The sequence below is a fragment of the Homalodisca vitripennis genome, chromosome 1 (genome assembly GCF_021130785.1).
Source record: "Homalodisca vitripennis isolate AUS2020 chromosome 1, UT_GWSS_2.1, whole genome shotgun sequence".
In the NCBI taxonomy this organism is placed as follows: domain Eukaryota; kingdom Metazoa; phylum Arthropoda; class Insecta; order Hemiptera; family Cicadellidae; genus Homalodisca; species Homalodisca vitripennis.
Genome location: NC_060207.1, coordinates 109,233,395 through 109,246,322, shown reverse-complemented (window position 1 = coordinate 109,246,322; position 12,928 = coordinate 109,233,395). Strand labels below are relative to the sequence as shown.

At 30.8% G+C, this 12,928-nt stretch overlaps 1 protein-coding gene across 3 annotated transcripts in view; it reads right to left on the bottom strand.

Moving 5' to 3' along the window:
* LOC124369054 (KH domain-containing, RNA-binding, signal transduction-associated protein 2-like) overlaps window positions 1-12,928 on the bottom strand; it is a 245,546-nt gene that overhangs the window by 84,290 nt on the left and 148,328 nt on the right. For 2 of the 3 annotated variants that reach the window (XM_046826764.1, XM_046826758.1), the window contains exon 2: window positions 9,488-9,612. In XM_046826764.1, coding sequence (XP_046682720.1) covers window positions 9,488-9,612 — 125 coding nt within the window. Of the gene's footprint in view, window positions 1-1,714; window positions 1,856-9,487; window positions 9,613-12,928 lie in introns of those variants that run through there. The other variant, XM_046826773.1, reaches the window with a different exon arrangement.

Here is a 12,928-nt window from a genome sequence, read left to right as displayed (position 1 = left end):
CTTGTGTATAGTAATGGTTAAATATTTGTTTTGCCCCAATAAAAAATATGTATGTGTGTATATATATATATATATATATATATATATATATATATATATATATATACCATGGCGTTAGAAATATAATTCATTCAAACTAGAGATGATCATACAAGCGCAAAGCGTAAAATAAGAGCCAATGCTTAATTTCACTCAATATCTAAAGCTCTTAACTGAACCATGTAAACTGAAAAAATATGTAACTAAAATATGCCTACTTCAGTTCCAAAATTACACAGAGAACCACCATTTACTAAAACATACATGCGTTAAATAGAAAAGATAAGTACTTTAGGATTCCTTCACACTGATCAAAAATAATCTAAATGTTGGAGCTATTTAATCAAATATTGTGGAAAAATGTTATTTTATAGGTAGTTATAGAACCTGTTGCACTATCCGACTTCAGAATATCAAAACACCGCTCTTTAAACCTAAATCTAAATTGATCCAGAAATTGTAGTATTTTTCTGTGACTACTTATCTCATGAGGGTTTAGAATTTCACTTTAAAAGAATATAGCCGTGAAGTTCAGGAAATGGCATTGAAGTCCCAGGTAACTGCTAGTACTTACCATCTAGATAGTACACAGGAATTAAAACGGTATATACCTACACTCTTTTATTATAAACATTTCTCTTACACTTATAATTAACTAATACATATAATTATAAATGTTTATAAAATATAGAACAAATATTGAATTTCTGTACAATTGACAAACTGGCACTTTTCAAGGTTTTGAATAAAAATTTACAATTTTAGAAAATGTAATTAATTGTTTTCTCATTCACTTGAGAAAGACTTATTATTATTATACATTCTCAGCACCCAGTAGTAACACAAAATGATGCACCTTAGAGATATCAAAATGAGATATTTAAGCATCAACTTAGCTAAAAAATGTGAAGTTTCCAAAAGTGCAATTAGAACGTACTGTTCTGATGGATTTATGTAACATTATTAATATTTTTAGTTTCCGATTTCGCTAATCTCCTAAATGGTGAAAGTCAACGTGTATGTATGTAAAGTCTTACAGCTCATTCCAGATTCTAATTTGATTATTATTGAGCTTAGCAATACAATTGAAAATCTTTTAAAGCACATGTACCAATAAACATCTTAATACTTACTGTTACAACCTATTCCTATTTAGATCCATCAACATTACTTAGTGATATATTATGAAATTTAGTTTTATATATATATATATATATAAATTTATTGAAAAAATTATATATATATATATATATATATACACATATATACATTGTATAGCATATTAATAAACACGGTTTTATCACTGTTTAAAAATTTCATTTTATTTTTATGTACAGCATTCATTAGATCAGTGTTAATCATGACCATAAAGTAATATAGCCTGAAAAATATAGAAATTTATCTAAATGCAAATTGAAAAAAGTAGTAAATATGTAATGATAGAATCAAGTACTAAAAATGCAAAAATAAAAGTACTATTTCTGTATTTTTACTGAACCTAACTTTTAAGTGCCTCTGCTGTTGGAATAAATATGACCTTAAAATATGTCAATTATTAATACTGTTTACATCATAAATTAAATAAGTAATGACAAAGTGATTTTTAAGATACCTTAATGTTACAGTCAGTGCAACATTATGAGCAAAGTTATTTAGATTTATGTTTATTACTCACCCAAAAGTTCATTTAACTGATTTTCCACTGAATATAATCATTTATTAACAAATTACATTACTTTGTCTACAATATTACAATAATTCGTATATGGGAAAAGTAAAACCTGGTGAACCATAGAAATGAAGTCAGTAAACCCAATAGAACGTATCACTGTCTTTCATCAGTAGCAGCCCTTAATCCTCTTTGCAAGGAAAGGGACCAAACGAGTTTTAGGAAAACAAGCTTTGGCCTGCAGAGAAATGGCATTACTGCAAATGAGACCAAAGCCCCACAGATTAACTGTTTCCAATTTTGCAATCACAAAGTCTATTTATTCACAGATGACAAAATAAAGCGAAATATGATGGAATTTAATTATTGTTCAAATTTAAGTATTGAATAAGACATCTTAAACAATAATATGAATTAGTTTGGAACTACTATGCATTAGTTTTCAAATCGATTGATTAAAAAACTGATCTGACAGAAAATAAATCAATACAGATTGAGGGGATCACTCAGCAATGATGGATAGATGTAGGCAGAGAATCTACCTTTGTTTGAAAAGAACCCCATATTTCTATCCCAAAGATTTTGGGAAGATAATTTTTAATACCCCAAATGGTACTGTAGGAGGGTAAGTGTAATTTTGAAAGGTTTTCAAATGTAAAGGTAGGTCAAGCTGTACCTCATTTTAAAGGTAGGTCAGATTCAGTAATCATAAAAAGTGATTTAATTTATTTCGCTACATATGGAGTGGTCTACAATGTCAAATCTGTACTTTTACAGTTTTTTTTTTTTTTTTATTGTTACCTCGTTAAAATTTATAGCAAATGTATCTTTCTTAAAAAGTTCTCTTTCTAAAAATATGTTAGAGTTGTCACTTTCTAGTACATTTTCAATAAAACACAGAATAATTGTAACTCTTGTAAATGCCGATTACACTTACCTCTAATAAAGTCAAAATCAAAATGTACAGGTAAACAGGGTTATGTCTCAGGATTTCTTATAAATGAATAACTGGATCAAAGCAAATGATATTTTACTTAAAAATGGAAACACTCATTTAAGCAATATAATTATAGCAATAGCTCTAGATCCAACATCTCCCTCCTTGATACAAAATTTAACATAACACACATTAAAATGTTTTTAGTTCTCATTGATAGGAGTTTCACTTGAAGACAGCATGTTCATTCGTTATCGAATAAGCTTAGTAAGGCATATTATTATCTGGTAACTTTTCTGTCTTTAAAAGTAGATATACAAACACTGCTATATTATGATACATATCAATGCAAGCCTAGGTTATGATGCGGTGTAGCCAGCTGTAATGGAGGATTAACTAGTAATTGGATAATCTATTGAATTTATCAATCGAGTAATCATTCCAGCTCATCTTTATTTCTCTGTATATTCTTGAAGAATCCTTTACCTTTACAATTTTAATTAACATGTGTTTACACTATGACACAGAACATGATCAAATAATAAAATAACCACATGCAGAATAATCAAATGTCGAAGAACAAAACGGATGTAAACAACCGGAACAAAGCTAGACGTCCTTGTATCACCTCATACTGAGAATCAGCTGATATGACAACGTGACAATGCTGTAAGGTGAGGAGGGATATGGGGTGCCTTAACTGCCCATGCCGAGGTTTGTAATTGTGTGTCTCGTACTGTAAGAGTACATTATGTATAAAGAATAAAGAATTTTATTTTCTTAAATTTCAACAGTTAACAAAATGTACACTTTTATCTCAACATTTAATAATTCTCTTGTCAGGCTGACCATTATTTTATTACTTAACTTAGTAGTTTTGCATTGAAAACAGCCTTAACTATTACAATATACAGTATGTACATATTACAGTAGGTAAATATTGACACAAGAAGGAAATTTAAGAAAATCTAGGGCCTCTAAGGCAAGCCTGTTCAGAGGTTCCTTTACAGTACTTACAAAAAAAACAATAGCACTCAGAAAAAATTATTTTTTAAGAAAATTGACAAAGATGGTCTCAAAAAAACAAACATGTTGTGCCTTAGCAAAAAATTTATCCACAGTTAACAAAATAAACAAATGCAACTTGCAACAAGAGAAAATAACAACACCTGACTTCCCGTACCACCATCCACAAGGAAGCAGAACATAGACTACAGATACATAATAAAAACAAAAATATTGACTTCACAACTGTATTAACAATAAATAAATATTTACGTACAAATATTAACCATACATTACTGATAAACACTGATCATCTGAATAAGTAAGCTATTGTATAATATTAAACAAAAACTCAATATCTTCCAAATGAAAGAGCCATGATTTTAGTCTATTCAAAAAAATATTTTTGTTGTATGAATATTTAATATAATCAGGTATTTGGTTAAAAATCTTTGGTGCGATAAAATTATATGTTCTAGTGTAAAAAGATATTGTTGGCTTAGGTATTGTAAATTTATTTGCTTAGGTATTGTAAATTTATTTGCATTTCTTAATCTCAATTTATAGGTATTTACATTGGCTGGAATATTTCCACTTCTACAGTAAAAAAGTTTTAAGACTTTGAATACATATAAATATCTCAGAGGAAAAATTTTTAGGTCTAAGAACAATGGACGAGAAGGTTCATATTTAGTTTTATTTGAGATTATTCTTACCAAATGCTCCTGCCGTAGATATATTGAGTTCAAGTAAGAAATATATGTAATGCCCCAAAATACTATTCCATACTCTATTCTGCTCTGCACCATTGAAAAATAAACTGTACGCAAAACTCTCTCACTACACATACTTTTTAAAAAATAGAAAAACCTTAGGATTTTATTTATTTTACTATTTAATTTACTTATATGTATCTTCCAATTCATTTCACTATCAACATATACACCTGAATACTTTATTTCACTGGTTTTACCCAAAACAGAACATTTACTTTTTTTACAATGAATTTGTTGACTAATACAATCTGCACACCTATATAAAATCGGTACTGAAAAATTTACTTCTTTTTTTAAAGAAAATGTATATTCCTATCATACATAAAGCATCAAATTTTGGAGTGACTAAATTGAAATAAACAAGCTTTTCAAAATTCCAAAAAAGATAATTTGTCTAGTTTTAGAGATTTAAAACACTCATTCTTCCATCAATTTGTATTTGCCAGGCACGTATTATGATCGAGGAAAACATAGCAAATTTCCATAGTTCATTTTCCAATATACATAATCCACTAGACACAAAACTCTCATTTATCCATTACAAAAACAACCCCTTGAAGAATCGTCTGAATATGCCGGAATTCGTCTCTATAATATGTCTAATGGTGTCAAATCAAAGAATTGTTAAAAAGTTTTTAAGAAAAAAAGGCTATTTGTTGTAAAAATGTTTTTACGGTGTAAATGAATTATTAATTGAAAAAATAGGTCTTCAATCGTTATGACAAGTTATGTTAGAGATTTTACCACGACTTGCTGTAGATTATGTATATTTAATGCGTAGTGTTGAATGTTTAAGTTTAAATTTCATTACTATATCTTTTGTTTATACATATTTATATTTAATTTAGTATCTAGGCAATTTTAACAAATTGACATGTCATCTACCATATAGTAATACTCTTACATGGTGTTATATGACAACAAGTTAAAATAAAATTTGTTACAAAATTCTGATCTGAAAAAAAGGCATTGTAAAATTTTTATGAAAATAAGAAATAAAATATATTATACTACAATAAAAGTTACAAAAAAGTGTCATATGAAGAAAAACACAAACCTCTTTCTAATGGCCTATAAAAGTAGGTTTTTAGATATATCCTAATAGTTTACTATAATATAAATATTACAAATATTTTTTGCTATGGATGAGTATGAATTTTTACTGTACTTACTTAAAAAATGTTGAAAAGGTATAAAATTTGTTACTTAAAAAACCTCAGTGTTAAGTTTCTTTGAATCAAAAAAACAATGACTTTGTGGAGCACTAAAATACAGGGTGGTTATAAATTATTGTACACATTTTAATATTGAATAAATAAATAACCAATCAACTTAAAAACATGGGTATTGTTTTATTAAATTGTAAATTTAAAACAGTTTTATATACTGACTGAAAATTAATAATTGTACACATTACAATAATTATAAAAAGTAGTTATACAAAGAAAGTAAAAATGTCACTTAAACTGTGGGTGTAAGGTATGATTCTTCTTAATGACTTGTGTTGTGACATAGTCAGCTGGTCAACAATGGATCTTTCCACACCAGCTGTTAATTACAGTTGACTAAACAAACACTAAACTAACCTCAGTATCAAAATGGCTAGTGTGCAAGAAAAAGCAAGGTGTGTTCTTTGGTTTCATGAAAGCAGATCTGTAATAACTGTTCAAAGAAGGTTTCGTTTATAGTATGTCCTCCGCAATCCTCCGAGTAACAATTCTATAAAACGCTGGTATAGGCAGTTTGAACAGACGGGAAGTGTCCAACATAGAAAAGGTGCTGGTAGACCTCCAGTTTCTGAATCTATTGTTGATCAAGTAAGAGAATTGTTTACGAGGAGCCCTGGTAAGTCTACTCGGCGTGCAAGTTTGGAATTAGGATTACCTCGATCAACAGTCATAAAAATTTTGCACAAACACCTTAAGCTCCATCCATACAAAATTCAGTTATTACATGAACTAAAACCTAACGATAAATCTCGACGCTACGATTTTGCTGTTGGATTACTTGACCTCGAAGAACAAACAATAAACATTTGAGAAAGCAATTTCTTGAAAAAAGTAATTTTTTCTGATGAAGCAACCTTTCATGTTTCTGGTAAGGTGAATAGACACAATTGTAGGATTTGGGGTACTGAAAATCCTCATAATGTTCGAGAACAAGAAAGAGACAGCCCTAAAATAAACGTTTGGTGTGCATTGGCTATAGATGAAGTGATAGGACCCTTTTTCAGAACCGACAGTCACTAAAGAGGTATACCTCGACATGCTTGAACTTTTTGCAATACCGCAAATTGAGCATAGACAACCAAATGTTTACTGGCAGCAAGATGGTGCCCCTCCACACTGGGGTAAGATAGTACGTGACTACCTGAATGACACGTTTCCTGGTCGTTGGATTGGACGGGATGGTCCAATTCCTTGGCCTCCACGTTCCCCAGACATTACACCCTTAGACTTTTTTTTGTGGGGCTATGTCAAGGACAGAGTCTTCGCCAAAAAAGTTCAAGATATTGAGGAACTTAAGAATAGAGTTCGAGAGGTTATTGGAAGCATAACTCCAGCAATGCTCAGAAACACATGGTGTGAGGTTGAATTTAGACTACAAACTTTGCGTGCAAACCTCGGAGAGCACGTGGAATTAGTTTAGTTTCCCTGTAAAAGTATGAGTAACAGTAATATTTTTGTCCTTCATTGGTAATAAAACTGTTTTAAATTTGCTATTTAATAAAACAATTTCCATGTTTTTAAGTTGATTGGTTATTTATTTATTCAATCTTAAAATGTGTACAATAATTTATAACCACCCTGTATTATACTATAGAGATAAATTCAACTGTCAGACCAATATAAAAGTGAAATCAGAAATTAAATATGAATCTAAAATTAGATACAAAACAGTAGTGTTTTAAATTACACAACTGATTAAATCACTATTATAACAATAATACTGCGCTAACAAATTTCTTTATAATAATACTATTGTTAGTAGAAAACACATATTTTTCCACCAATTTACACAAAACTCTCTTATAGGAATTATTATACTAAAAACTCCAATAACATTTTGCAATCTAAAATACTCACTGTTGATTTTTTTAATTATATAAGTTTCTCCATTTACAGTTGAACATAAACTTCAGAAATAAAGTTTATATTTAATAATTTATGTTATTTATAATGCATTTTAACAATGGTTTATCAGGTTAATTAATTAATATAAGACATGTGTTGTTTTTTCATGACAGGTGAGTTGGTGTACTTTAACTCATGCTTTGCCTTTTTGGTTCTGGCTTATAATAGTGAACAAAAGTTTTTGGTTCTGGCTTATAATTTAGTGAACACAAGTTTCATCACAAGTTTAAATTTTGTTGAGGAAGTGCTCAACTTCTCTTGCATACATTCCTTTAGCTCTATACACATGCTCAGCTATGTTTCCTAGTGTAGCTGTATCAAACCCTTGGGGACCCACCTTGAATATGTTTTGTGGTAATTCAGCTGGAAAAAGATAATGTTTATAAACTGTACCAGTACCAACTTGAACCTTATCACCTATCATTTCCACAGTCACACAGTGGTCGGCACAAATAATATCATCAATTCAACTTTCAAGTGAGGAAACTGCAACTGGTGGGACAAATGGTGTTCCTTAGTCACTAAGACGCAACCATTTTTTAACTGCTCTAACCACTGGTAAAAATTGCTGATCAGGACTTATCCCAGTAATGTCAACTTAAGCAATAAAAGTATTAAACTTGCCCTACCAACAGCTATTCCCCCAGACCAATCTGTGTATTTAATTATTGAATGACCCTCGTATCTCTTGATATAATAAAGTTCCTTAACCAAAACCATTTTATTTGTATAGTTTTGTATCTAAAAAGACTGCAGCAAAGGTTTTTGACATTGACATATTATTTTGGTACAAAAACCACAAAATATAATAAGATAAAGGTGTAAAAATAAAAAAAAATTTAAACCAAGTAATTTTTTAGGTAAGTTGCCCCAAGGTTAGACAATGTAAGATTGCTGGTATAGGATACTTCAGCTCCCCTTAACTTGCAGCTTAGTTCGGCCACTCTAAATGGCCTCGATACTCGAGAGCTCTACTCGAAAAAGCCCTCCAATAGTGAGACTGCGCCTTTACTTGACCTGTCTGGAGTTAATCAATGCTGCAATGCTATGATTACAGGATCAGGTCTTCAACTTAATTCGTGAACAATTTTGAACTAAAATTGAGTTATTTATTTTCACACTTGGAGAAGCAGCACTTATACTTTGTAAATATTTATTGGTTTAATGCAAACAAGTAGACACTCATGATTACAATAATAGTTTTGTGAACACAAAATAAAACATCTAAATAACATTAGATTTTAATGTACACATTTTCAGAAGTGTACAGACAGTTCAATTTCAAATTAAGGAAAATGTGAAATATTGGCTTCTTGCAGCTTAGCTGTAATAAATACTTCAATGAAATTTAATTCAAACCCAATTTATACACCTATTAAAGAAAAATTATGATAGAACTGGTGAATGAAAATAAACAGACACTAAAATCCCACTTAAGAAAATATGTAATACTAAAAATGCCAAGGCAGTTAATGTTCCCGCACACATACTAGTTTTGGACAAATGGATACAATGCATAACTCTACGCCCACTTTATGCGCATGTGCGTTTATGTATGTGTGAAAACATGCATTTAATTTTTGTATGCCCCTGTGTATACACACATTGTGTCATGTTAATTGTGTGTAAAGATCGTAAGCAGGTTTACATGCCACTAAAAAAATGTGGATACCTGGTCTTGTTTCTTATCAAAATTAGCGCAAATAAAAGAAATGTTAAGAGGATATGTTGCAGGGAGAGTCAAGACAAGATGCTGGATGTGGATCGCAGAATAAAATTAATGCCAAAAGTTGTTCCAGTTCATTTTCAGTGTGTAACCAACAGAGGGTGAGCCACAAAATACTCAATTATTTAATAGATGATACAAGGATGAACATTTTAGTTCACTAGTATAAAAGAAATACATGAATAATTTTATGAATCTTACCTTAGGGTGTTCTTTGACAGGCACCAGTACTTTGACTGCGACCCTGATGGGTTTTTCTCTGTATATGTCCACATATCGGTTTTCACGGGGAAGTTTTGCACCTTGAGCCTGGGCCTTTTGGACTTCTGCAACATAATATAAAAAATATATATTGATTACGTAAAAAATGAAGCAATGTATTTAAAAGAACTAACTAATGATCATCCTGAGCATTTGTACAGGCCATAGAAATGAAAAAAAAAACAAAATTAAGAGTTATATATGAATGTGTATAAATAAAAAAAACCAACAGAAGTATTAGGTTAGTTTATGTCTACTTTACTTATTAAATTGTTGCAAATCCAAACTATCTAATATTAAATGATAAACTTTAAATGTCACACAAATACACCTAAATATAGCCTTCAAAAGTAAATTTCTTCTCTACTAGGTAAACCTCTAATCCCCATACAATAACGAGAAAACCAGACAGACCATGCCAAATACCTGAATTAGAATCCAAGCAACCTTGTCTGCAGTAATTTGAGAGTCTAGAGCAGAGGTGCCCAACCTTTTTTACCCAAGGGCCACATTGTAAAGCCTTTATGGCCAGGCGGGCCAACATCCCAGGGGATTTGGAACCCCAAACAAAACGTATTGCCTGGGGTTTGTTCCAGAAATCTTGTTCAAAATATGAGTTTTAAGGTTATTTGGCCCTTATTTCCTGATTATTGTAATTTCTTATTATTTATTAGTTGTTAGGTAAAGGTTTATAATATTTTATGTTTTTAGGTTCTTTTAGTAGAAATAAATATAAACCCAGACTTTTTGATGTTTGCTCTAATTCTGAGGGAACAATAAAAAAGTCACCAATCAATTGAATACATTGATTTTAATTAATCCTACTAGGATACTAGGACATACAAATTACGTGGCGAGTGGTGACCTTGAGTTGGGTAGGGGTTACGTCGCCCAACCGCGCGCTGTGCCGTGCTGTACGTGCGCTCTATTCGCCAGGCAGCCACCACCGTAGTCAGTGAAATCTGTCTGCAACTACTTTACTTCTTTCAACACTCATACTCCACCAAATGAATACGGCTCGTTCTACGTGAAATCGGCTGGACTGCTTGGTTCTCAAAATTTGTATTTATTTAATATTTCAAATGCTTGTAAACAAATTTGGTTGTTTTGGCAACAAGGCGGGCCACATAAAACTGACTCGCGGGCCGGATTCGGCCCGCGGGCCGTAGGTTGGGCAGCCCTGGTCTAGAGTAATGCTAGCCAAACATGGTAATATTTCAGAAATGTCCAGTTTATCCATATTTATTTACAGAAAACTCTATTAAACTTCATTTCACGTTGGCAGTGCTAAACCTGAAATTGTTCTATCAGAGTAGGAGACATGGTTACCAAAATCTTTCTGGGAACATAATTACAGTCAACATTTATTAATTATTTATAATAATAATAATTAGATTATAAGTGAACTAGGGTGAATATTTTATTACTAATAATTATTGAAAGTGTACACTTCAGCATTGTAGGTAGTGGCCATTTGAAATACTAATATACAATTTTTTTTACAAACTAAACAATTATGCTGTTTAATATCGCAAGATTCTTCTTTCATTTGCAATTGGACTTGATAGCTTCATTTATACAATTTATAGGGTGGAATAAAGTTTCCTAAGGCCATAATAACTAAACCCTGTTTATGACCCTAGTAGCTTTCATGTTCATATTTAAATAAGAATCTTTCTAAACATCCCAATTCAGTTCAGACAGCTACTGTTCAACCCAAGGCACAGCCCTGAGATGTGGGTTTTAGAGATTATTAAGAACTGACAGTCAATTATTTGGCTTTTGTTCATGATCATCTATATTTCTCAATTAAAATGGTTCTTAACTTTCATTCATTTGACCTAAGTACCTGAGTAAGGCTACTTCACGGTTGACAGCAGACTTTTGTCTTTATTGTTATTTTTACATTTGTAACATTCAAACAGTGTACCACCTGAGTTTGTGTATGTGCATGATAGTTGTTAAATTTCTTTCATGCAGACAAAGATACAACAAAGTTAAGATAGCTTGTGTTTTATTTGAGATAGGTACACAGTAATGTGAATGCAGCCATTTTTACCTGTAATCCTTTTATATTACTATTTTTTAAATTTTTAAGTTCACTCAAGAAATCTAGTAATGTTTTAAATATAAAAAAAATAAATAGTGGAATCTAAATCCAAACATTTTGTCTAAGTAGTGATTTAAAATTAGGAAATGTCTCAATATTAATACTAAATTTACAATAGTTTAGGTGTTTTTAAGCTACTTTATTACTGATCGTGTCTGTGACATTACAATGAATAATGAAACATGAATCAGTAATGATCAATTTTTTTAACTTTATACACTGAAAACTATAACTTTTTAGAGGTTTTGTTTGAAAATCATCACCAAGCTCATTCTTAGAAAGCACAGGTAAATTTTTCTACATTTCTGACTTGATAAAAATTTTGTCCACCTAAACTAATAAGGTCTAATTTTATGACTGAGTAAATGGAAATGAGTTATATACTCACTGAATAATTCTGTTGGTTGAGGAACATCACATAGGTTGGAATGTTCAGGATTGAACCATGAATTATGGTTATCAAATACAATAATATTCTGTTGAGAGGTTTAAAGTTTACCCAATGAGCATTTACAACTTGTATATTGTAGCTTTGTCCACGTTTATAACTATATATTTAATTTAAATGGTTTATTACTAAAACGTCTCTCTTTAAAACAGAACTACTAGAATAATAACTAGAAATTAAGTTACCCTTTCAGCATAAAATTAAACACAAAAGTAACACTCACTGATTGAATTATCAAACCAAAAAATGCTGATGTTTGTTAGTATTTATTTGTTGTTCAATAATTATAACAAATATGAAAACAATGTTCCAGCAAAATATCCAAGAAGATTCTGTGTTTGCACTCAGGATCCAATTTTGGAAGGTTGATATTTTAAACACATACATTTGTAGTAAACAGGAGTTCCTATAAAGAGATTTCATGGCACATTTCTTCCTAGCATTATTTCCTGCTCTGTTTATTCATCTGTTCATCTGACTGTTACAATGTATTTCAACAGCTCACAACCCTTTCCATGCTAGTCATAAAAAATATTACTATACAAGTCTCTATACATAAATAGAAAATATGTAACAACAATCAGAGAAAAGTATAAACTGTTATTGAGGATGAAAAAGAAAGTAGCTAAATGTGGCCATTGTCACCACAGTAGTATCATGGCAGCAACTGCTCAATCACCAATACATTGAAGCTGAGACTGCATCCCTCAAGAACTCACTCAAGCTCTCCTAATACAGGGTGACCAGCGGGAACCGGACGTTTTTTTAAATAAACATAAACCACTTATTTTTTAACATAAAACTTATTTTATTACATAGTAAT